Source organism: Andrena cerasifolii, chromosome 6, assembly GCF_050908995.1.
Source record: "Andrena cerasifolii isolate SP2316 chromosome 6, iyAndCera1_principal, whole genome shotgun sequence".
Lineage (NCBI taxonomy): Eukaryota > Metazoa > Arthropoda > Insecta > Hymenoptera > Andrenidae > Andrena > Andrena cerasifolii.
This window is the reverse complement of record NC_135123.1, coordinates 7885376-7912309: the sequence shown is the minus strand read 5'-3', so window position 1 is coordinate 7912309 and position 26934 is coordinate 7885376. Positions and strand designations below refer to the sequence as shown.

At 49.3% G+C, this 26934-nt stretch overlaps 1 protein-coding gene across 10 annotated transcripts in view; it reads right to left on the bottom strand.

Moving 5' to 3' along the window:
- Positions 1–26934, bottom strand: part of LOC143369869 (uncharacterized) — a 66082-nt gene that overhangs the window by 11561 nt on the left and 27587 nt on the right. For 6 of the 10 annotated variants that reach the window (XM_076814291.1, XM_076814293.1, XM_076814292.1 and 3 more), the window contains 2 exons: positions 4314–7221; positions 2445–2618 (listed from right to left, as the gene is read on the bottom strand). In XM_076814291.1, coding sequence (XP_076670406.1) covers positions 2445–2618; positions 4314–7221 — 3082 coding nt within the window. Of the gene's footprint in view, positions 1–2444; positions 2619–4313; positions 7222–15555; positions 16661–23146; positions 23487–26934 lie in introns of those variants that run through there. The other 4 variants (XM_076814295.1, XM_076814297.1, XM_076814296.1 and 1 more) reach the window with 4 other exon arrangements.

The following is a 26934-nucleotide window of genomic DNA, read 5'->3' as shown; positions in this document are numbered from 1 at the left end:
TAAATCAACGCGAACAGTGAATGAATATTTTTTTAGTAAAACGAGTAAAAAAATTCAGCTAATTAATTAAAGGCTTCTTTTTTCCCTCCATGTTCGAACAATTTTTGCAGCACGTGCAATCAATCGCGGTGCAAACAGAATTTTATAATGTTCATTCATTACCGTCAAGGGGAGGTTCCGGTCTAAAAGTCGATTTTTTTTTATTTCGTTTTTCGAATGTTCAACCCTTTAGGAATGCGCGTTTAAAAGGATTTGTTGGAATTCGTAAAATTCCCGAAGTTAGAGGCATTTGAGTAGCACCCGGCCACTCAGCACTCGCGTAAAACTTTGAACGCGTTTTTCTCGAAACAGTGTTCTCAAAACGGTGGGACCTGTATCTCTAAAAGTTATTATCCGATTCGACTGAAACCTTTTTTACTTTGAAGAATATACTACTGGCTAGGAGGCAAACCAGAAAGAAATACAAAAAATTGAAAATTTATAATTTTCAAAGGCGTTGAAAGGACGAAACATATAGGGAAAAAGTGATTTAAAACTTCAAGTGTTGTTATTTTCTAAAAAAAAATGTTATTTTTGTAATTTTTCTATTTTCCCCCCTAGGTAGAAGTATATTCTTCAAAACAAAAAAAGTTTCAGTCGAATCGAATATTAAACTTTTGGGGATACAGGTCCCCCCGATTTTTATCAATCTTTTGACGCCTTGACTTCAACGACTCCCCAGTGCCGTCTGCAATGATTAATTATAAAACAAAAAATATATTTCTATACTCTAAGACATCCTTAATACAACGCAGAAAGTCCCATTAAATTATATATAGTAGTTTCCCTTTAATTAATTCCTGAAGATCACCTATTTTTTAGGGGCTCTAGATCGGAACCTACCCTTAAGCGTTCGTTTACCGGTGCGTTTACCCTACTCATCGATTGCAGGGAAAGCAGAAAATCAAGGAATGCCGGCATCCCACTCAGATACGTCCCACGATCGATGAAACGCGCGGCGATAATGAGCAGCGATCCTTTTCGATACTGTAGAGACGCAGCTCTCCGCGACGATCGCAGCTGCCCGCGCTATTGTCGCGGTTGTCTACGATTAATTTCCAGAGGCGAGGACGCTCGAATCGCGCGGAATAGGTCGCTGAGAGATCGGTTCTTCGATGAGCATTGCGCACCTCGTGTCCGTAATTTCCTGTTGCGGACAACCACCCTCCCCCCCTCCTCCCGCCCCACCCGTTCGCGTTATTACGCAACGGTAAATTATTCGCTGGAATGCCACGCGTTTTCCGCGCCCGATGCTTCTTCCCTGCCCACCTGAAATGCTAAAAGCAACGATTTCGATCATTCCTGCGGCCTCGAATCGATTATGAGAATTCCGGGGTACACTGATGGCCTGGCTGCGTTTCGGCGAGTGGGAGACTTTTAGGGGGTACCGAATGTGCAGGGTGTTTCAGAGACGGGTGCGAGAGCTTCGCTGGCTGAAGAAACTCTTGGCAGAGAAGAATCGTTCACCAACCAGTGCAACGCGACTTTTCGAGTAGATTAACAAAGCTAACTGATATTTACGAATTTCTTTGGGGGAAAACTACTGTCAGTTTTGGGTTAAACTCTTTTCGGATATAAGGAGGCACCTTTAATCTCGGAGAAATTATTTCTTTTCGCTGATCCCACGAGTAGCACCTGTCATAGTCACCTGATTGCAAAATAGAAACATTTCTTGAAGTTAAATAATTTACACTGGGACTGAACCTGAAATTTTAATTCTTGTTTTTATTTATAATACCTTTTTCATTGATGTGAAGTAAAATCGAAGGAGAAAATGTTACTCCTCTAAAACGCTATATATTTTTTCACTTTTTTCTTCGAAGTGGGTTCGATCCGAGCGTAAGCTATCTAACTTTAAGAAATTTTCTTTTTCTTTTGCAAAGAGACGACTGTAAAAAAAATTCTGCAAGTTTAAAGATGCCTCCCTTATATCGCAGAACGGTATAACCCAATATTAACAATAATTTTCTCTAAAAAATTCACAAGTCTCAGTTACTTTTGGGGCCGTTACTCAAGAACCTCCCCTTAAAGCGGAGTGGGAAAATTTAGATGAAGAATATTTGAAGAAATTAATAAATACAATACCTAGAGTTTGCTTGGAAGCTACTAGAGATAAATCTGGTTAAGGATAATTTTCTTCGTTACTTTTACAACCCTTTGATCCTACTAAAGAATCCATAGCTGGTCCTTTCGAGATTCTACTGAACTGCTCGCAAAAGTTCCAAACAGTGCCACAAGTATTCCAGTGAAGAACCGCTTCACACCCTCCCCCGGACAGGAGAGAAGCGATAATCTGATTTTCGCGCAGCACTCGTGACGCGATCGGTATGATCCGGCGAGTTCGATTAGCCGGCGAAGCTCGGCCGCGGAACTTACGATTGGTTTGTTCGGGGCAGAGAACGTACCTGGTATTTCCTGATGGAGTGCAGTTGCTGCTGCGTGGGCTCGGCATTGGCGTAATCGGTGCTCTTCACGTTATTGTTCTGCGTGGAGAGACGTAGATTATCTTTCGGCGGTCTGGCAGGCGCCCTCTTTTGGTCTCTCGGGGGGATGGCAGGTTTCACCCCGTTCAAACCGGCCTAGAAATCCGTTCCGAAGAAAAACAGCTGGCATTAATGGTCCCTCGGGTCAGAGGCCGCCGCGATCGCGACTACCGACACGTCATCCATCATTATTCCCCCTCGTTTAATCCGTGTTCGTTTCTACACGTTCATTTAATCTTCAAAGTAGAGTCTCACTAGGAGGCGACGGCTCGGGCAAGTCCTCCGAGAGCGTCTGCTATCGTTCGTCGGGCAGAAGAAGAAGGAGCCGACGACGACAACGACGACGGCAGGCACAGCGAGACGTAGAAGGGAGAGAGTCGAGAGAGTGGACAGAGAGAGAGAGAGTGGAGAGACAGAGAGAGAAGAAAAGCTACGGAGCGCGTGCACTACAGGAGAGACAGCTTCGTGCTACGTCTACGAAAAGTCTTCACAGAGGCTTCTGTCTACTTTACCATGCACGCAAGCTTAGGCGTTCGTTCTGCATGCGTTTCCTACCGCCCCTTGTCGGCTGGAGGCGGTCCATGTTCCCGCGGCTCTGTCTGACGGCCGTCAAAGGGTTCCGGGCCTCGAGAAATGGTATCGGACCATTTTCCACGCGAAAACGGACACTTTTTGGAGTAGTATTTTGGATTTTGCTGGAACTCGGATATGCCGCAGTCTTTAGTGATATGTAAACGTGTCTCGAAGGATTTTTCGAACTTTTAAAAATTGTGGATTTCACAGGTATTTCAAATATAACGCTGACGTTTTTTTCAATAAATTGTAACTGCTGAAATAAGAGACTGATAGAAAGCTTCTGGGTGCTTACAGTGGAGACATAAGAATACCTAATAAAAATTATTTGACTTTAAAAATAGGCAAATTGTTCCCCATTTATTTTGCCATTTTCTAAACTGTGTTTTTTTAAATTGAAATAATTTTTATTAGAAATACTTAATAATAGAGATATTTTCATGTAAATTATTAAACATTTTATGGTGGTCGTGGGGTTTCAGAGGCTAAAAATCCCACACTACCCTGGCGCCCCGGGGGATTCCCCTCTGGAGGCGTCATGGTGCCCTTTGAAGATTTCCCCAAGTTAAAAAAAAATTTAAAAACAAATAATTTATAAAAAAAAATTATAAAGTTTTTTTTTAACGTGGAGACATCTTCAAAAGGCACCCCGACGTCCCCAGAAGGTAATCTCCCGCGGACACCAAGGCAATGTGAAATTTTTACCCACTAAAACCCTAAATTTGTAATAATTTCCATGTAAATACCTCTACTATTAAGGCCTATTGGCTGAAACGCTCTGACACCTATTTACTTATTTTCGACATAGATCCATCGCGCCAAGGCTCATCAAAATCAATGTCTCCCACATGGTGTCCTCCCCTAGTTAGTTCAGCACTTCCAATTTATTAAAAAAACGTCAACACTACATTTCAAAGAGCTGTAAGATCCGCAGTTTTCAAAATGTTAAAAAAGCCTTCCAGACACGTTTACATATCACCAAACACTACAGCATATCCAAGTTTCAGCAGCATCCGAAATGTTGCTCCAATAACTGCCCGATTTCGCGTGGAATGTCCTTATGGAGAGATTCCGCGACGCTTTACCATCCCATCGGAGCTAAAGTTTCTCTCAACCATCCACGAATACGGAGAGGAAGACAGCACGTAGAGCCCGAGAACACGGACCAGTCCGCCCTGACGACAGGGAGTCCAGGAAGGTCGAAGAAGCAAGGTTTACCTGGTGCTGGTCAAGATCGTCGAGGTCCTCGTGCGACGCGTACGTACGTTTCTTCTGCGAGTCGGCTGGTATCGCCGCAGCTTGTTTCGAATCGTGAGAGTGTCCCGGGTGCTCGAAGGAGGCTCGCCGGTTTGAGGGATAGGTCGAATGAAGCCTGGACTCCGAGAGGCGCGAGTGCCACGATTGTAAGCCAGAACGAACAACGGGGGTGGTGGTGTCGACTCGGCAATTGGAGAGGTCCGTTTCGCTTTTGGACGCCCCCTGGCTCGCCCGCAACCCGTCGGACGAGCCTCGAGCCACGTCCAAGAGCTTCGAGCGTTTATACTCCAGGGACAGCCGAAAGTTGGTCTGGTTTTGCGTGTTGGGGGAGTCGTCGAGTACGCTGCAGGGTGTCGCGGCCTCCGGGACCGAGCGACGACTCGTCTGGCGGCTGGACAGCTCGCGCAGAGAGTTGCGCGAGTTCTGATTGGTCTCTTGAACGAACGACGGGCGTCGCAGCGGGGTGCTCCGCGCCGGGAGCGGCGGTTTCCCGGGGAACGGGTCCTCGGGGAGGCTGTCGTCCTCCCTTTGCTCGAGCAACACGCCACAGGAGCTGTTCTCCGCGGAGAACCCGCGAGAGAAGCGTATTCGTAGGCTTCTCTGCGGGGCGGGGGCGATCAGGTTCTCGGTGGAGACGGAGAAGTCGCGAGAGGACGCCAGCACCAGGCTGGCGTCGGCCAGGGCGGCAGCTTCGTGGTCGAGCGTCACGTGCACGTGGACGCGGCTCGACTCGGGAGAGGATCGCGACGATTGCGGAGCTTGCGGGGATGGAGGGTGGTTGTTAGAGCGAGAGAGCAGCGAGCAATTATCATAGGGCGAGCGGTGCGTGGCGGAAGTTGCGTGACCAAGCGTTTTGCGGTGGCGCGGTGGCTCGTGGTGCACGATAGAGAGGAAGCTGCCGAGAAGCAAACTCTTTACTTTGGACCTTACCTTGTTGGAGGAGTCGTGCTTTCTGTCTAGCGTGCGCGCGACTACGGCCTCCGTAGCGGTATGCTCGGTGAGGCTAAGGTCGTTCGAGGGAAGGCAGGGTGATGAGGCTACGATCGTCGTGCTCGTGGTGCACGCGCTCCCGTCATCCCCGCATCCCCCCGTTACCAAACTATTACTCTCCCTGCTAACGTTCCCGTTACGCTCCCGTCTCATCGGCTCGAGGGTGTTCTGCTTGCTGTTGCCGGGAGTCTTGTTCGGCGGAGGATAGACGGGGTGGCACTTGGTAACGGGGACAAAGTCGGGCGGACAGTCGACGGCCACCTCGCGGTACCTCCTGCCTCCGACCACGAGGAAGCTACGCTCCCCGTGCTCGTGGTCGGTGGAGGCGTCGCTGCGCAGGGTCGAGTAGCCGCTCGAGATCTGCTGGTGCCTCTTCTTCTTCGGTCGCTGCCTCGAGGACGAGGAGAGCTCCCGGTCGCTGCTCCCGGACTCCATGCCGACTAGATCCTCGCTGGATCCGGTGCGTATCAGCTCCTCCGCGTCCAGGTTCCTGGTCTTGGCCTTCAGCTTGGCCCGATCCTCCGTCTGTCGACGGCACTTGGAGCTCTTCCCCGGCTTGCTGGGCGTCGACTCCGGCTGGTCTTTGGCGCGCTCCTCGTCTCGCGGCATCCTGGGGATCGCGCACTGCTCGTCGATCAGTCTGGTCAAGTCCGACACTTCGTCGGACCTCATCAGCAGCCCCTGCAGATCCTGCAGGTCCTGGAGGTTCTGCAGATCGGCCAGCCCGTACGCTGGGTTGTCAAAGGACGTGGTGTCTCTGCCGCGACCGAACAGCGGAGCGACCTTGATCTCGGGGACGACGGGCCTGCAAGGTGAGCCCAGGTCTATCCGCCTGGCGTCGTACGTCGGCGAGTCTTTTCCCCGACTCTTGGCGTGCCTGAGCACCAGGCTGCTGTCCAAAGGGGCGGTGCTATCCGACCTACCGGAGGAGCTTCTCGGACTGGCAGAGTCGTCGCTGCAAGTCTTCAGCATAGTCGGGTAGTCCTCCTTGGCGAACGGGTAATCCTCCTCGACGTCGACGTCCACGCTCGACTCTTTCTGCCCGGTCGTCTCCGCGTTCACGTTCACTCCCTCGTCCTCGTCTTCCTCTTCCTCCTCCGCCTCCTCCACTCCCTCGTCCTCCTCTTGCTCCTCCCGCTGCTGTTGCTCCTCGAGGTCGTTGAAGGGAGTCTTCTCGAGGTCCGGGGAGCCAAGGGCGGACGGTCCGTTCCGGTGGTTTTCGCTGTCCTCGCCCTTGCCGCTGTCCTTCTTCGACTTACGCTCGTCCTCGTCCTCGAGGTTCCCCGACTCGATCTTCAGCTCGACGAACTTCACCATAGGCGGCTGGCGGCCGTTCCTCGCGCACTGCCTGCCGATCGGATCGGTCAGGTCGCTCGAGTGGTCGGTCACGTCCGACCGCTGCTCGACCACGGACGCGACGAATCTAGCGCGCTCGTCAGCGTTGATGATGCGTGTGGAGGGCAGCAGCGGCAGCGGCGGCGGCGGCGGCGGTGATTTAAGGGTCTCGTTTTTAAGGTTTAGGGACAGGTCGAGGTCGAGGTCGAGGTCGAGGTCGAGGTCGAGGTCGAGGTCGCTAGCTAGGTCGCTACGGGGGCCACGAAGCTCGTTCCTATAGTCGGAAGAGCAGTTCTTTACCTTGTTGGGATAGGCCTTCTGCAGAAGGGTGTCGGGCACGTCGACTGGTAGCTCCCGGTGAGGCCCTAGCCCGCCAGGGGCCCACATCTCATCGGGAACCAGCCCCTCCTGCGGCTTCTTCGCGTCTCGCGAGCTGCTGTTGTTGTTCTCCTGCAGCTGAGGCTGCGGCTGCTGCTGCTGCGGCGACTGCTGCTGCTGTTGCGAGTGTATGTCCGTCACACCACTGCTGCCATGCCTTCGGGACCTGCCAGACAAAGCGTAAGGTGAGCTTTCTAACGATTTTCGATGCAACGAGTGCCCACTCCTTTTCGTCCGCGGAGATTCGACAAGGGGCCGCGAGTTCGGGGGACGTCGTTCCTCCCTATTCAACCGCGTGCCCACTCGCGCTATTTAGGGAACAAAAAGTGGCTGGTCGCTGCTTGAAAAATCGCCTCGAACGTGGATATCGCAGGCACGGTAACGCGCTGCCTCGTTCCGCAGGGAGACGAGAAAGCAGGCCGCTGCCGACGTGCATTCTGCGAATAACGAGGCTGGATTGAAAACTTCGGGGCCTTAACGGGGCCTTTTTATTTATCTGACCGGAATCGCGTCGTCGCGACATCGATGGCAAAGAACAATGTAAAATAAAAGGAAGTTTCAATCCACCCTCCTGCGTGTCCCATCGCTCGACAATTCCGCCGAGCGAGTTCCAGGGAGATTTTTCAACGGACCCTGAAGAGCGGCTCTAAAACGCCACGGAAATACAATCACAAGATAGCACGGGCGTTTGCCCGGTAAAAGCCTACCAAAGATCCAACCTTTAAAGGGTTACGTACGTTTAGCTGCGGCGAAAATAAATGATTCTACGAATTATTTTAGGGGTTTTATTTTTTAAAAAGTAGAACCAAATACTTAGTACGCGTGATTACACTTTCGCGAGAAAAATAATGTGCCATAAACTGTTTAGTTGTTTAAATTAAAAAAATTCACCCGCCAGCCCGCAATGGCAATATTATTTTACGAGAATATTATATTATTGCCGGTACTCTTTCTAGCTTCAGGACTAGTGCTCGGAGAGTCCTTATTGCGGAAGGCATTTCTTGAATTCGCAGTTTATTCCCCATGTAACTACTTGGAAATCTATGTTCATGACTGGCGCTTCTTTTCTCATTTTTTATTTTATTATTCTGTGACTTACTGTAATTATCTTTTACTACAAGTGTTTTTGTTCTTAATGGGCTTGTCCCGCGAATAAATAAATAAATAAATAAATAAATTATTCTCCAAATGCATCGCTGTTTAACGGAGATATCATGCTGACCATTTTTCCTGCAGTGGTCTAAAGAACCTCGAAACTCGTAAATAATTTACCACTAAAATTATTATAAATAATTTTTTTCCTTCACTTTATGGACTAACGAACCACGCGCGACGAGTACTTTGTTTTAATTTCCTCAATAAAATCGCCAAAAAAAAATCGTAAAAATCATTGAAATTCGCCGGGGCTAAACGAACGTAACCCCTTAATGCCAAGCTACCTATAGCACGCCCATTACAAAGGCAAATCGCTGGAATAAAGCGGTACTCCGGTGCAGTGCGATGAGAACGCATCGACATACTTTCGGCATACGCTAACTACGGAAGGAAGAAATTAACCGGCTGAGGATAACGAGCTGTCTGAGAGCGTTTCTTACGCGCGGATCCAGGCCAACCGAACTTCCACCCACTTGCCGACGATAAAACCCTGGTGCGAGCCAAACATCCGCACATTTTCCCAGCATTTCCCATGGAAACCCACCGCGACGAGACGCCGAAAAGGACGAAACTCCGGCGCGCGGTGGAGCTGGCCAATAACGGCCCACCCGCAAAAGTGTGAATTCCCGCGACAGGGTGGTTGCCCGCCGCTAGGCAAACCCCTCGTGTTCGCGGTAATTGCAAGATGTGGCTCGGCGAAAGTTTTCTTCCGAGGGAACGGTCGCTTTCGAAGGCAGAAAGTTCGCCAGACGCGGAACCGGATCGCGCAAACAAGATAGAGGACGTATCAGTCTTTCCGAATCTCGATGGCAATTTTATCTCCAAGAGCCTGCTATCTGGACGCTCTAATCGGGATCTGGAAACTCGCGTCGAGGAAGATTATTGCGAGGGAATTGGTGGGTGCGTTCGATTCGACGAAACCGAAGGGAGGAAGACAAGGAATCCAACGGAGTTTTCGGCGGACTCTCCTCAGCTGGGATCAACGAAAGCGGAGGGAACGAGGGAGTCGTAGCCGAGGCGGACCAGTTGACCGAGCATCGCGGAGCAGCGTGAACAACGCGTTAGAAATTTCAGTGGAAAGTCGAGCAGGCGCTCGGTCATTCGATCGTAGCGGCCGACTCGATTGTCCGCTGTGGAATTCCATCGATTCGACGATTAAAGCTCGCGCATACTCGAATCCGGGCCTCTTGCTTTCTTTTCCACCGGCCGCGGGCAAGACCGACCAAATTCCAGCCCCCCTCGCCGAGCAACTTTGCTCGTTAATTCGACGCCGGCTCCCGGGAAAACGAAGAGAATGCGGCCTGTTTCGCCAAACCACTGTATACCTGCCGACCAAATTTCCCGTTTCCCCATTTAAATCTCGTTAACCCTCCGCGCAATCGACGTCGAGCGGAGCGCTCCAAGGCAGTTTGCAATCGCCAGGTAAAGTATTAGGAGTATTAGGAGTTATAAGGGGAGGACACCGTGCGGTAGACACCGATTTTGACGAGCCTTGGCACGATGGGTCTGTGTCGAAAATAAGTAAATAGGTGTCCGAGGGTTTCTGCCAATGGGGGTTTAGTAAGACAGATATTTACGTGGAAATTATTAAAAATTTCGCAGTGGCCCTGGGGTTTTAATGGGTAAAAATCGCATACTACCCTGGCGCTGCCGGAGGATTACCCTTTGGAGATATCATGGTGCCTTTTGAAGATTTCCCCACTTAACCTTTTGAAGGCCGGGATTTTTTCATTGAAATCGTAAATTTTATTTACTTAAAATTTATGCATATATACGACCAACGTGTTCGGCAAAGTATTCAAATTCTGACGTGGCCACTATTAGTGGGGCTGGCCCTCTAAAGATTAAAACAAAAATTTATAAAAAAGAAAATTTATAAAAAAAACTTCTTGGATAGGGGATAGATTTGCCCATATTAAATAATTATAAAAAAAATATAAAAAATTATAAAAAATATAAAAATGTTATAAAAAAATTATACAAAAATTATAAAAAAATATATAAAAAAATTATAAAAAAAAATCATAGTGGCCATTTCCCCAAGTTCAAAAAAAATTTATAAACAAAAATAATTTATAAAAAACAATTTATAAAGTTTTTTTTTAACGTGGAGACATCTTCAAAAGGCACCCCGACGTCCCCAGAAGGTAATCTCCCGCAGACACCAGGGCAGTGTGGGATTTTTACCCACTAAAACCCTAAATTTGTAATAATTTCGTTGTAAATATCTCTACTATTAAAGCCTATTGGCAGAAACGCTCGGACACCTATTTACTTATTTTGCGACATAGATCCATCGTGCCAAGGCTCGTCAAAATCGGTGTCTACCACATGGTGTCCTCCCCTTGTTAGGTCGACCCGTAAGTAACGAGGCCTTTCTGACAGATGCGACGAGTCGCGATCGGAGTCAGGTACACTAGCGTAAAGAGAAGCCTTCGCGTTGTATGAGAAATTGAGGAGTTGAAATGGTAAATGATGCGAGTGGTAGAAGTGAGAATTTTCAGTATTTTTGCTTTCAACCGCAGCGATGTTGGAAATCAATTCCACTTACACAGCGAACAATAGCAATGAAGCCCACAATTATAAAGCGTTGACATCGCAGGTACCCAGCAGCTAATTATAATTAAAGCTAGCTATTAATCTAGAATCCGTCTCATTCTACGCTCCACCGTTACCTGAACCGTATTGCGTCATTCCACGCGAAATCAGACACTTTTCGGAGTAACATTTCGGATTTTGGCGCAACTTGGATATGTTGTAGTCTTTAGGGGTATGTAAACATATCTGGAAGGATTTTTCAAAATGTCAAAAATTGTGGATGTTACAGCTCCTTGAAATATAGTGTTTACTAATTTTCCAAAAATCATAACTGCTGAACTAATTAACTGATAAAAATCACCTTTTGGGTGCTTACGGTGCAGATATAAGAGTACCTAATAAAAATTATTGCACTTAATAAAAACGAATATTTCACCATTTATTTAGTAATTGTTCTAAACAAATGTAATTCACCCAAAAGGTGATTTTCATCAGTTTATTAGTTCAGCAGTTATAATTTTTGGAAAAATAGTAAACACTATATTTCAAAGAGCAGTAACATCCACAATTTCTGACATTTCGAAAAATCCTTCGAAATACGTTTACATACCCCTAAAGACTACAACACATCCAAGTTGCGCCAAAATCCGAAATATTGCTCCAAAAAGTGTCCGCCCTCGCGTGGAATGACCCTATTATAAAGCTTTGCGAACACAGACGATGCACCGAAAGTAACCGCTCGACTCACGGAACGACCTGACGCAGAGGAATGGCCATAGTCGAGGCTCGTCAGCGGTCAGCGTAATCCTTCCTCCTCTGACTCATATCGACAATGAATAACGGAGATGGCGGGGCCACTGGCAAGTCTAGCCGCGACGGGGCCTCAGAAGGCTGGAAGAAATTCGTGGAAGGTGGTTTTCCCCGTGGATCCGGTTACCGGGCCGACGAAAGGGACCGAGGCACAAGGGGCGCGGTTGTTCGCAAGTGGCCACGTGAATTCGCCTGGCCCAAAGCGTTCCGTGGGCCCCGCCGAAGAAAAGGGACAATGCTGCCGCGGGACAAAAGCGAGCGGAACAACGCGCGCGGCCGCGATAGCGCAATGAGCTCTCCGTGCGTGAACGCGAAACGAGTTCACGTTGCTTTCGTCGTGGCCCTTTTGAAAACCTTCCACGCAGGCCCGCGCGCGCGGGGCCTCTCCGTTTCCGTTCTACCGTGGCCCGAGCGTGGGCCCGCCGTTGCCGCGCCAGCTGCATTCATTTCCATCGAGGAAGGATCAACGAGACTTTTTTCCCGCGATTCATCGGCGTCGGCTATTGCGCAGGGATTGATCAAGGCCGTGCCGCACAGCGACGAGCACCGATATGGCAGGCTAAAGCGAGGCGCGTTCCGGTGAACGAGACAATGGAACAGATGGAAGTTTGCGTGACACATCGAAAAGCGGGGCTACGCGTGCCTGTATATACGAAATTACGCGAGCTAGCGCGATGCCAAGGCTCGACCAGCTAAACGTAGTTTCTCCTATACTAACATAGAAGCCGATTATCTCGAGAACGAAGCGCGATATCGGAAAAAGTCACTCTTCCTTTTCGACTTACCACGAGTAAACCTGTCGAGAAGAAGGAATAAGATTTTTTGATATCGCGCTTTATTTTCGAGAAAATCCACTTTGAAAGCCCAGGTGGCGCGCGATATCTAGGCTAGCCGCGGGCTCCGCTTCTAACAGGGATCGCTGTTAAAGGGAACGACCACGCGGAGTCGATCAGACGGGGCACTCGCAGGAAAACGGTCGAGACTTCTCTTATTTTTCCCGCCCACCGGCTCTCGGCTGTTCCCGATTCGCGCGTTTCTCACGCGTTTTCGTCCGAGAGAAAGCGCGCTTGGCAAACACGGGATCGCTCGCGTGGACCGTGGCGACAAGTGTTTTGCCGTTTGACAACGATGAGGGACGAGTCGCGAGTTTAGTTGCCTCTGTTACATCGATCTCACGATCCTCGAGGGGGCAGTTTCCGTCTCGCGAGAACGGCCAGCCCCGTCGAGGGGTAAAGGTAGCTGGTTTTTGTCCAGAACCGTTCCGACAAGTACCCCCTGGTCGCCCACGGTTCAATGGCGAACAGACCTAATGGCATTGCGCCTCTGCAGCACCCGAACCCTCTTCGGCCGTCTTCTTCCCGCGAGCAACTCGCTAAAATCAGGTCCATTTACAAGTCTGCTCTTCGGAGCTTTCGATCTCGTTAAGCGTAGGGTGACGCGTTAAATATCTCGAAACATATGATAGATGTTGACACAAATTTTGGATACATGATGAAGAATGACATTTGGAATACACGCGTCTATGTCACAGCAGTAGGGATAGACAATAGACTTTTGTAGCGAGGAAAATAGACCGGGGGCGATTGTAACGCGTTAAATAGTCTCAAAACATATGATAGATGTTGACACAAATTTTGGATATATGATGAAAAATGACATTTGGAATACACGCGTCTATAGTATAGATAGATAATAGACATTTACAGCGAGGGAAATAAGTTTTCCATACCCTAAAGCAGGCCTTCCCAAGTAGGGGAAAACCACTCCTGAAACACATGTTTCGGTTCTCCCTCCAACGATACACGCCTTCAGCTAAGGTGGGACGATTCCTACTACCCTTTCTCCGAGGAGACAGTAACGCCGCTAGGAAGCATCTCGGGGCGCTTTAGGGCGAAAGTACCAAACCTGTCAAGCTTTTATAGGAAATTTCATGATCACTTAAAAATAGTAGGAAAAATTAAAATTTAAGCTAGCATTTTAAAATGACGTGGAAAGAATTAAAAAATTATTACACGCAACGATACAGTTATTATTACTAGTATTTAGTATAATAAATTTTTTAATTTAATTAATTTTTCCTACTGTTTTTAAGTCATCGTGAAATCTCCTATAAAAACCTGACGCATTCGGTACTTTCACCCTAAAGCGCCCCAACGTGCTTCCTAGCGGCGTTACTGTCTCCTCGGAGAAAGGGTAGTAGGAATCGTCCCACCTTAGCTGAAGGTGTAGCGTTGGAGGGAGAATCGAAACATGTGTGCTCAGGAGTGGTTTTCCCCTACTTGGGAAGGCCTGCCCTAAAGTAACTTTTTCTTGCCGATTTAAAATTGTAATATAAATACTCCCTTTGCGAGTATGTTTTTCTCTTCTTTTTCTTTCATATTTAAAGTAATACTGATCGTTACTTATCACTTTTACGAGTCTCGTTAATCAAAATTTATAATTTAAGTTCAACAACCTAGTCGGGGGCGATTGTAACATCGCGACAGATCCGAATAGTGACAAAGAAGATTAATAATATTGTCTCCTTCGCATGGAATCCTATAGCACAGCACAAGCAAACGAAATAAAAAACGTGTGCAACGTACTGAATGTAAGGATTGATCACACGAAGAATGCACCAGCCAAAACGTTTTCCATTTCTGCCAGAATTTCGATCCCGCATAATTGATTACAAATCTCACTTTCCTTCACTTATCATTATAATTAAAATCAATAAATATTTTAATTTCGTAAAGTTAAATTCGTGCTACTATCGACTCCACGCAGCGTTTCAACCGACCCGGGGTCAGGGACGGTTGTAACACTTTCTCCGCTTCTCATTTCTTTATGAAAAACCTGCATATTACTTAACATACAGCGAAACCTTTGTGCCTCAATAATGTCAGATAAGTAAGTGACATTTTCGTATGAGAACTTTTTCTTCTAACTGTGATAGTTCTTGCGTAATCGTATTCCAAAGTCAAGGTATCACTACCGCCCCCGGTCCACCCTAACCGATTCGCGAACGAACTTTCGTTAGAGTCTACGAGCCACGCGAGAAGGAGCAAAGGTGGGGCCACTTATCCAGCGACGTGGATCACGGCGGGACCAAGGTTTAAACGTTTCCACGGCCGATCTCCTGCGAAATCTCGCGTCCTCTACATCGCACAGTACAGAGGATCGATCCGCGCACACCGAGCCGCGTTCCCGCCTCCGAAAGCTTCGGTAAAGGTAGAAAAAGGTAAAAAAAAAGAAACTCGAGCGTTCCATGCGGCCCTGGTCGAGCGATACCTGGCGGAGGCGGGCAGGTAGAGCAGGGCTGCAGAAGCGGAAACACGCGATCCCCTCTCGCCCCGGGTGCACAATGCGGGAACAAGTGTCTAACGCTGGGCGAGCCGCGGTTACGCAACAAAAATTCCAACCTGCCTTCCCCTCGCTACCATCGAAAACCAGCGAGCCACGCGCTGCTCCAAAGGATCCGCGACATTAGAGGCGCCTGTGTCGCGCGACCGTTGCGACTCGCGATGGCTACCTTTCAGCGAGTACCGTTGCCTGCCTATTCAGGCTCGTTAACCGGGGCCCTAGTGAATGCTAGTGAATGCTCGGTGCATGGTAGCTAGGTGAAAAACAGCGGGCTGGGTCTCGCGGACCCAGGTACTCGAAGAGAAACACATTCGCGGGTTTCGGAACCCGCCTCGATCGTCCCAGCAGCGTGGTGCTCGCCGCGATTTCAATAGTTGTCGCGTTCGACGGTTCCGGTGGGAGGATCGAAACGCGTACCAGGCACCGCGGTCCTCTCTCGTTCGCTGATCGCGACCCTACGTCCCGGCTTTGACTCGACTTTTTACTGGCAGTCGCGGAGTGCCTCGCACAGCACTCCGGTTGCTTGCCAGGTAAATCCCTACGCGCTGTCTTCCCGGAATCGTATTCCCGTACAAAGAGGCAGCCCTGGCTGGGATCAGAGGAGCGGAGGAATGGAATCGACGAGAGAGAGAGAGAGCCTCTCGCTGGAACCTACCAGTGTAGCGTTTTGAGGATTCTCATGGCGTGGCTTCTCAACGATTCGTCCTTCGTTCAAACCTCATGGACGGACTCTCGACAGTCTCGCAGCTCGCGGCGTGCCTGGGGGACCAACGAGCAGAGAATCTCAATGGATCTCGATGGGATCTCTCTCCCTAGATCCTCTCCAGGCCTTCCATTTCACCCATCGATCCTCCTTCTCCTCTTTCTCGTCTCCTTCCCTCTGTCTCGCCTCCTCTTCTATCATCTGTCGATTATCATGATCCTCTCCTGCACGCGCTCCCAGAAATGGAAGCTACTCCTCTCTCCCTGCGGCGCTGGATCCACGCGACCGTTAGCGTATCCTACGGAATTCCAAGCTTCTCCTCTTCCGTTGCTGCCCAATCACCATCCCGTTCCCGCCCTTTCCAACATTCCCACACGCACGGATATTCCACAGCTCCGTAGATCACCTCCGCTGCACCCACCTCTTCAGCACTCGCGGCCGTTATGCACTCTGGCGTGTCGACGATAGCGCGCACTACGGCTGGGGGGGAGACGACGAGGGCGAGGAAGGCGACGAAGGGGAACGAGACGAGGGGTATCTCTCACTGGGTGGACCAAGCCGCGCTACGCGTTCACCGCGAGGCGGCAGAGGACGACGACGACGACGAAGAAGAAGAAGAAGAAGTTGTGGGCAAAGTCCGCAAAGAAAGGATGCGGCAGGGGACGCGATACCGAGGTAGGAGACAAGGAGAGAAGCCGCGCGCGGCACGCAGAAGCGCAGACTCGTTGCTCGCTGGCAGGCGAAGGTGTATGCACCTTTTGAAGGCTGCACGCGGCGGAACAGGAGGAACACGAGGAACACAAGGAACACGAGGAACGAGCGCCAAGGAGGAGACGACGGTTAAGGCTACGGCAGAGCGCGCTGTATCGCGTGGAGAAGGCTCGTACCGGTTTTGGCCCGCCGCCGGACAGGTATTCCCGACTCCGTTAACCGCCTTAATTGCGCCCGGCTCATAGCACCCGAGGGGGAAAACCGACGCTTTTCGCCACCCTCCGATACCTCCGTCACCTCTGCTGCACCCCGGGCCACGATTAACAAACTCGATCGTCCAGGCTCCGTGATATATCTCAAGGGAAACCGTCACTTCGACCGCTACGGTGCTCTACAGATCGCTGTACACCCGACACTACAATCCCAATGGTCCCAAGGTTCCAACCGCGCCGATCGGAGTCCATCCAACGGCACTGCGAGTCGCCAGGATCGCGAGCAACTCTACCGCGACGATCCACCGGTCCAAGATCGATCCCGATCACCCGTGGGCGCTTCGCCGGATCCAGTTTCACTTTCAAGGTCGCTTTTCCAGCAAGTTCGGGGTGCGATCGCGATACAGTCCAACGACGCGCGAGCGACACTGGCATCCCTCCAGCTTCGAACTGACGTGAGTTTGTTGGCTTCGCTGTACTCCGACCGAGGCAAGCCGGTGCGGTGTTTGCCCCCCTTCCCTCGCTCTGTCTCTCTCTTCCTTTCCCTCGACATACCTCCCGCCCTTCTTCGACAAGTCCTCCTCCGCGTTCCTACCTAACCTGCCCCCCACCCCCCTCCACGATCCCGTGCCCCTCCAACGCCCCTACCAACGCGCCTCGCGCGCGTCCCCCTTCAACCTACGGTGCCACCACCAGCCTCTCTCACTCGCTCTTCCTTCGTACGCCTCTTCCCGTTCGCTTCTTTCGCCCGTCTTCGGCAGCGCCTCTGCTCCGTCTTCGTCCCTTTCCTCCAGATGCCTCGCCTCTTTGTTAGTCGCCAGAGATTCCGGCTGGCTTTTGTTTTTCAACGACTTTCTTTTCGTCGAGTGAAAAGAGGAGAGAGACCCAGGGACCTTCGGCGAGAGAGACACTCCTTGGCGAACGACTCCGCAGAGCCGATGCGATTACTCGCGCTGATATTTCTTCGGTGCCATTCATTTGGTAAACTACTCTTAGGTGTTTCTTTTTTTTGGGGGGTATCCAGTATTCTCTGCTTCGGAAACGTCATCGCCACAAACGTTCTAGAAGTTTCGTCCCCTCTTCTGTACTGTCCCCTTGGATAGTACTTAACTTTTCTGCTTAGGAGCATCAGAACCCTGGAGGCATTTCCCTCGGCTGGATAATTGCCCAACAATTTGCTCCACCCATTCGGAAATTTCTCCTCGGGGCTTCTTTCACCCCCGAGGCCACTCCACTCTTCCTCGAATTTGTTCAGTGCCCAACCAGGGACTCCATTTCCCGTGTTTTCGCGTCTCGCCTTTTCCCTCCGCAGGAGTCCGTTGCAGGCATTCGCTTGCTTCTCCTTTCCCTCCGGTTCGCGGATGGCTCACGTCGCGCCTCCCCTCTCGCTCGCTCCCTCCGCGCCGCTGCTTCTCCGTCGCGGTGTCGTCGCTCCTGCGTTCCAGGGATCACGTAGCCCAGCATTCAAGTCTCTCGGCCACGCACGGCCAGCAGGAACGCCTCCAAGAAGCTGCGGCCCGCCAAACATCGACTCTCTCCACCTCTCGCGTTGCGCTTCTCAGCTGATCCCGAGTCTTTCTCCAGAATCCATCTGCTTCGTCGCTCTCTTAAATACGCAGGAGGATTTCCATTCTCTTCGGGCAATCCACTGGATGATTTTAAATCCTAAACGAATTTCGCTACTGAGTTCCGTTGAAACTGAGACCCAGGGCAAGATTAGGTCCCAGCCTGCCCTGGTCGCTTGGCCAAGAGAAACCCTCGAGGAGCGTTCACGTTCCTGGAGTGACAGTGGCCATTCCAACTACAGCGCACACGAGCACCCTTGTCCAAAGCGCGCCACCCCTGGGCTTAAACAGCCCGCGAGCACAGTTCCTCCATTCACGAGGCGTGCAAGCAACAACGCCGCGTTCCCGACGCTTTTGTACTGGCAACGTGGAAAATGGCCACCGTAAAATGCCTCGAATGGAAAATAAATAAATTTCTCTAAAATTATCTCCGAACTTATTCCACCGCTTTTAGCCTCTCATCGTAGCGTCACCCTTAAGGGGAGGTTCCGGTGTAAAAGTCGATTTTTTTTCAGTTTTTGAATGTTCAACCCTTTAGGAATGCGCGTTTAAAAGGATTTGTTGTAATTCGTAAAATCCCCGAAGTTATAGGGTAAATGTCCCAATTACTGCCAGTGTCCCTATTACTGCCACTTCATTTATTTTACTTAATAAACACGCAATGTATAATGAATAGTTTAGAAAATAATTTATCATAAAATTCGGACTGTTCTTCTTGTTATTATAGTACGTTCTTTATATTTCTATTCGTTATACATTACGTTTTTTTTAAGTGAAATAAATAAAGTGGCAGTAATATGGGACATCTACCCTAGGCATTTGAGTAGCGGCAGCCCTACAGATTTTTCCGTAGATCTACGGATTTCTTACTTTATCTACGGATTGTAAACTGAAATCTATGGATTTTTTACCTTAAATTATTTAATACTATTAATATGTATAATTTTAAAACTAAGGTAATTCGAAGTTGATGAAACGAATCTGTAATGATTAATTATAAAACAAAAAATATATTTCTATAACTTAAGACATCCTTAATACAATGCAAAAAGTCCCATTAAATTATATACAGTACTTTCCCTTTAATTAATTCCTAAATATCACCTATTTTTCGGGTCTCTAGATCGGAACCTCCCCTTAAAGTTACCCTTCCCGGAGAGATCGTTGAACGACGCAGCTTCCAGCCTACAATATTACGACCTACTGTCCCAGTCGCGCGCGAAAACGAATATGTGCACGCCGCTCTGGATCCACGTTTCTCTTCTGCCTATTGACTTCCGTCTTAGCAATCAGAAAGTCCAGCGTCTCCGCGCTGGAAAATTAGAATCGTCGCCGAAGGGTACAACGTGCCCCACTTCGAAAGACTCCGTTTTTGCCCGCGCGAAAGACGACTGATCTTTGGCTAACTTAAGCGCAAAACGTGCCCCTCGATAGAGCACGGTTCGAGTCGCCGCCGCGAATACCTGCGGCGAGGTATTCGCGGAAGGTATTCAAGCGACTCTCGCCAGGTCGAATGATCGTTTAATTGCGCAGCTCGATTACGCAACCGCCGAGGATCGTCGCGGCGACATCTCGCCGTCGCTTTCCATTCGATTTTCGTGGCGTTTTCTCCGCCGTTTTCCCGGTGGAGCGTGCGCGATATTAAACACTGTAGCCGTGGCCCGAAGCAACGCGCGGCTGTCCGTAATTAATCGCGATATCAACGCGAAATTCCAGCACGCTCGGCGCCCCTGACGCGGTCCGCGAGAGCGTGATGGGCGTGAAATCACGGCTCGTGGAAACGGTATCAAAGAGTCGTCGAGAAAACTCGCGTGTCGGCCAGTTAAAGGGCGACGCGCGCTTCACCGTCGATTAAACCGGCCGCGGCTTTGATCCTCCGGGTCCCTGCACCCTTTCCGACGAGGATTCGAACGCTGCAGGGTTTCGGAGACTTTCGACCGTGATCTGCGGCAGTTCTTTACGATAGCGTATCGGTAGAATAGTTTGGGGCAAGAGTGCGCACTAGGGAGGAGCTTAGAAGTTCAAGAAAAAAATTGAATAATTTTTTAGAAGGCATACCACCCTGATTTGTTATATACAAATGCTGGGTAAAAACTTTGGACGATGTATTCTCATCTTTAGAGGCAACTCGAGTGAGTCAAAGATTGTAGAAATTATGAAAATATTTTTATCACATTAACGAGGCTTTGCTGATGAAAATAAGACCAAACAAGATGTGATTCGGATCATATTGACAAGGGAAGATCCCCACCCGGGAGGTTTCATAATTTTTTGAATTTCCGGCTCGTGCAGCTTCCCTTGTGAGTCATTTTATAGCTTCTAAAAAAAAACCAAGTCGTTTGGATTAATTTTAAAAAAGTTACGCGACTTTAAAGAGTGCACGATTGTGGCTGTGAGCCAGTGTAGGTTTTATCTGATAAAACAAGTGATATTTGTATCAGTTTTAACAGGCATTTTATAATGGGTCGACCGCGTCTCCGGGATTTATGTGCGAATAACAGCTGGACACGGAACAAGTCCCTGGGCCGAGATAATAGGAAAGCTCGCGCGCGAGTCGGCCGCCTTCGGCGGGGAAAGGATGCCAGGACGATCCCCGAATTTCGGCCGGGCATCGTGTAACACGTGTACGCAAGCACCGCAAGCTCCCGGCTCTCAGCGACCAGGTCCAGAGAGGCTGCTATTTTATGGCGAGGCAGCCAAGGGAACAATGCCTCCCCCGTCCTCCCTCGCCTCTCCTCACCGCCCTTCCCCATCCCCGGCGTCCTGAGGGGGAAGGATTCTGAGCGAAACCAGATTCGAGTCGCGGAAATTGTCGGCCAAGAGTCGCCTGGCCACCGAATCCTCCTTTATTTTCGTCCTCGAGTGGCCGCGGGCCCCGCGCTGCCAGGCGGTCTCCTTCCCGTCGCCATTCACCGGTCTCGCGAACCAGCGGAAAACGAGAACAACGCGGAGGGGAAACGAGGAATGCGCAAGGCTCTCCCACGGACTTCTCGCGACTTAATAACTTCGGGCGAAATCGCGCCACCCTCCAACGCGGAGTGACGTCGCCGCAAACAGAGGAGCTGATCGAATTTCCGCGATGCGGCATCCTGTCCCTCGAGCTCGAGGATGTCGCTTCCTCGAGGCAGGGGGTGGAAGAAAGGACGAGCATCTCGGGTCGCGCGATTTCCTTCTGCTGTCCCCTCCCCCAACCCCTGTCGACCGTGAGATCGCCAAAGGGCAAACGACGACTCCCCCACCGCCGATAACCTCCCGGCTCCTCGTTTACGACTAAGCCCTGGACGCCCTCGAGAAGAAAAAACGGCCAGTGACGTAATCCCCGAGATTTCCAACCGGGCCTCCTTGCCTCTTTTCTCCGAGTCCGATTCTAGCACCACTCTCGCCTCCAAACCTGTCCTCTCTCTCTCTCTCGCCATCCGAACAACACCTCCCAATTCGCTGGCGCGGATCGCGCGATTCGCGAGGGAACGTCTGAACATCTCTGCCACTTTTCTCCTCGCAACGTTTCCAGTTTAAATCACCGGCTTTTCACTGTCACACAGCCGACACCGTCGACGGAGCCACGGAGCGAGGCAAACGCGTGGTCTCTCTGTCTCTCTCGATACCTTCCGAAATCTATTCTGCCCTCCTTATAGTTAAACTGTCCTATCTAGCATTTTTTCAGTTTTTCAGATATGTTGAAATATTTGAAGTTCCACGCGTCTTTTATGTTTTAAGTAAAGTTAGAAAACTCTACGTGCTTCGTGAAGATTTATAAACAGTATAATGTATTTAATCTAACTTCTTTCCAAATGGTTATAATATCCTATCTGAAACAATTAATTAATTGGTACGTTGATAATACATCACGTGCCGGTACACCTATTACAAAAAATTATATTAGGCTGTTACGAAATAATGACAACAAGTTTTAATTTGAATGAAGGGAAATAAGGGCGGTACGAAGTAAATGATAAAACTTCAGTTTTCTCGATTGTTTCAAAATGTTAGATAGGACATTTTAACTAAAGAGGGCAGTATTGCGAGTTCTTCAGGCCGTATTACGTTCTTCCTTTCTTATTTTTTTTTTTTTACATTTTTCTTCGAATTAACTAGTTAATAAGAAATATGCTAAATATACTTTGGCCCTTCCTCTTTAAGGGGGAACGACACCTCGAAGCCCGGAAAGTAGTGCAATATTTTTGAATTTTTTGCTAGATATCCATACTTCGTAGGGAAGTCATTGATATGCAGTTTAAATGTGCATGTGGTGGACAGTATTTTAGAATTTTTGCGTGACGAAATATACAGTTTTAATCGAGTTATAGAGGTCGCCATTAGAGCGCGACGCGTCGAACACGATTTGATGGTTTCCCACCTTATTCGCGTCGCGTTTATCTGAGAACAAAAGGGAGACCATTTTTTAAATCTGTATTACTATAGTTACAGTTAAGCGTACGGAAATTTAATTACAGTAATTGTTAGAGAAATGGCGGAGCTTAAAGGGGAAGGTTCTAAAACTTCGAGTCACTTTAAGGGAAAAATCAATATATTTTGGGGTGGAAAAAATAGTAACAATAATTTATTTTTAATTTCCGCACGCTTAACTGTAACTATACTAATATAGATTAAAAAAAATGCTCTTTTTTTTCTCAGCTGAACGCGACGCGAATAAAGTGGGAAACCATCAGATCGTGTTCGACGCGTCGCGCTCTACAGCGACCTCTATAACTTGATTAAAACTGTATATATTCTCACACAAAAATGCTAAAACACTGTCCACTACCTGCACATTTAAACCCCCTATCAATGACTTTCCTACGAAGTATGGCTATCCAGCAAAAAATTCAAAAATATTGCACTTCTTTCCAGGCGTCAAGGCGTTGCTCCCCCCTAATAAATTATAAGCCGAAGCTCGAGAAAATACATGCGAAATAATTGAGAAAACGTTATTTGGACGTAAGCGAAGTGTAATAGTAGGATTCTCTGTCGACGCGCGGAGCACTTTGGCTCGAGAGTCCCAGCAACGTGACTCGCTTCAGATAACGAACGATCCCAGTTATCTAGCCTTTTTACCTGCAAAAGAGGCTGGTGCATCCGAGGCGGTCGAAAACGCAGAGCCAGCAGGCTCCGCACGTACGGAGGGTTGTCCGGCTCGCGTCGATCATTCCGATTGTCAGCGTGGCGACATGCTGGTAGGACTTGGCCGAGGATCACGGTGGAGGCGCGGCGATAAGGGCGCGCGGGTGAACGAACCACGGTGGAAATACGCGGACGGGCACGGGACGAAAATTGTTGACACGCCGCGCGCTCCGCGTGCACCATGAGAACTGGGGCCAGGAATGTGCTTTATCGGCCTCGCCACCTGATATCCAAAGCTTATCTCCGGCGTCCCGTTCCTTCTGTGTGCATACGACATACGACCGCCTTTCCTATCTCCCTATCATTCTGACGCCGCGCGTATCTGACCGTACGTGTGCAGCTCCGCGACGCCCGGTGGCACTGTGTGCGGCCGTCGCGTCTCCGAAGTCGCGGCTCGAGTGGAGGAATTGATTCCCACTCGCGATCGCGACCGAGGATGCTCGGTGCCTGGGAACTCGCAGGAGATGGACCAGGTTGGGGATTTTTCCAACTATCCGTCGCGCGCAGCAATGTTGTCAGCGTTGCGATCGAGTGTCTCTGCGAATTTTATATAATAGTTTTATGAAATTTTCACGGAAATCGACGTTTTAATTTCTGGAAAGGATTCCTGTACAGCGTATACCGTATCAGGAGACCAGGACCATTCTTCCTCCATCCCCCTCCGACTGTCTTTCTCCATTCACACCCAACTCGCGTCCGATCGAGCAACTCCGTCAATCGACACGATTTTTCGTTACAAGCGCGGAGTTCCCAAGAGTTTCAATGGAAAGGTGTTCCTTCCCCTCCCACGACGATAGCACCGGACAGTTACGTGCACACGCGCGGTCAATCGAATCGTCCGTTTGCACCGCTCGCAGGGAACGCACGGCCTGCGTGCACACCTGACGGGACAAACAGCCCGATCAATCGTGACACGCGATAGACGGGCCCGACCCCGTCTATGAGTCACCGGCGGCCAATAAAAACGCCGTCGAGAACGGTCCTGGCCTCCTTGGACGACGATTCTCGCGCACCCGTGGAAAACGGAGGAGCGAGAAAGGGGAACGGGGACGATGAGGATGACGCAGAGAGCCTGGCCGAGTCACGACTCTCCAGCGAAATTTCCTGCTTCCCGGGACCCAATGACTGTCGCGAGTTTCGTTACTGGTACGTAACAGATTTGTTCCGGATAAGCCGCGAGACGAAGGAGCCGTTAAATTGAATGCAAATGTTGCCCGCCTCCGGTCCGAAGGAAATGGTGAAAAGTTATTTCCCGAATCGCCGAGAACCCTTCCCGCAAACATTGTTTCTGTGCGAAATATTTGTACAATGCTTCGGCGTCTTTTATCGCCGTCTGATCGACGCTCTTGTAGCTTTTATCGCAGCTCCAACGTACCCTTACGCAGCTATATGGAAGTGTAAGTGAAAGATAATTTTCTTCAGACAATTCCCACTTTTCCCTTTAGAAATGCACGCTACGAGTTACGGCGAGCATGATACCACTGATCGTCTTTGTAGATTGGCCAATAGTGTCAGCCGCAAGATTGACTTCTTTTCACACAACTCTGTCGTCCACTTCAGAAGGATTGGCGCGCTGCGCGATTCTGTCCGTACCTCATGACTTTAGTATAGCTAGTTATTGCTGATGACTTCGCTCATTTTTTCCTGTACCTTTACTTGCATTTGTGTAGCCAAAGGGTGTCTACCCGTTTAATTTAGTAATAATAATAATAATAATAATGATAATAATGATAATGATAATGATAATGATAATGATAATGATAATAATAATAATAATAATAATAACTAGCGTCCCCCATCTCAGCTTCGCCCGAGATATTAGCGTGACTAATTCATGTTTATTAGAATTAATATCTTTTAAGGAAATTAAGCATTTTGAGAAGATAAGATTCTTGGTATAATGATTTTCTCAATGATGGCAAATATTATCCATCGCTCCTATTTGAACTTCTAACTTAACATACCTAGTTAATTCCTGGAGCATAATTCAATGCAAACCTTCCGGTAACATTCACTCTTATAAGTCCAGGATTTACCAGTGTATCTTATTATATAAAGCAGAAAGCGTTTGCGCGTTTGTCTGTCGCCTAAAAACATTCGAACGGTAAAACTCAGCGGTCACGAAATTTGTCCCAGCTCGTTATACCCACCTAATTCCACATGAACACGGCTATTTTTACAAAAAAAAAAATAAATAAAAAACAATTTTTTTATAAAATCAGAATCTAAATTTCGGGTGAAGCTGAATAGCAAAGCTAGTATTGCGTACTGTCGAGCAGGAGCGGATGATCCTGACAAATTTGATCGCACCCGGGGTAACTCCACTTCTCTAGCGAGAAAGCGCCGCGAAAAGCTTTGCCATCTGGTGGTGACATTACGGTACTGCTGCGGGCGAGGTATCGCGCATGCGCGTGCGAAGTAGACTGTCGTATACACGGGTCACGTGATCCGCAAACAGCCATCCACATGAAATGTTTACACATAAATTACATGTTAATAACGCGTTTCTGAAACATGCAACAAAACCTATGTCCATCCTAGAGTGTGCAGAAATAACGTGTAAAAATTTCATCAAGATCGGTTCAATAGATCTTAAGTTTTGCGCGAACATAAAAATCGGCTCTCTCTTTATACAATAGTATAGATATAGATTTGGCGGAGGCTCGCGGCAGGAAGCTTGTCTCGGTGTCGATGGAAAACGAGAGTGAAAACTACCAGTGGCGTCGAGGGCGACAGGCTTCCGGTCGTCAGGTGCGCGCCCCTGCGACTCGGCCGACAGGAAACGCAGGTGTACACTCCACGGATCCACCCTACCTGAACTCAACGACCTGCTCGTAAAGGTCCCTTCAGCATTCGCCTGCTGACGAACGGGGCAGACGACTGGACTTGGCACACTTCTCCGCTCGCTCGCAAAGAGACCTGCACCGCAAGGCCTCATCTGTAATTCAGTTACGTGCAATCCAAACGGGCTTGCTATCGCCATGGTCCGAAACTCTAGACTCTAAGGCGGCGATGGAAAATAATTGCGAGAAGAAGCGTGGAGGGAGCTTAGCTCCGTGACTCACTCAGGCGAAGCCGAAATTCGAGGGGCTCTGGGTTAGGGGCGTATCACAATGGCATCAGGTTCGAGCAAACAGTCGCAGGTAGAAAATGGCCCGCGGCTTTTCCAGCAAGAGCTCCGCTGACGGGGCCGATAATCGGCTCGGTCAGATGCGCTCGATCGGGGGAGGCTTTCGCGTCATCTTTAAGTGATCGTGGGGAGCGTCTCAGGGAATCTTGCAACTTTCAAGAGCCTCGAAACTCCGAGACGGGAGCGTAAGAGGAGGTGTACCTCGGAGCGGCAGCCCCGAGGGCCGATAAACACGATTACCGACAAGTTTCGTGGGGACGATGACTCGCGTAATTTCAAACGCTTGATATTTCCACGGCGTAGCTCTCTCAAGGCACAGCTAACCAGAGGCGCAGAGGGCCAAGGCTCCGCGCCGATCCGCAGCCTCGAAACGCTCCAGTCGCTTAACGCTTTCATGGCCGCGCCTTTTCGAGAACACTTACGACTACTGTCCAGCTTTTCCCCAAGTGCTCCCGTTGGCTTTTGGAAACCATCGGAGCAGCACATTGCAAATGGAATAGGAATCTTTGAACGGGGTAGATTCCTCGGTGGTAAATATGAAATACAGTTGAATTCTTAGGCTCGCGGGAAGTGATAGGCTGAAGTCGTGGAG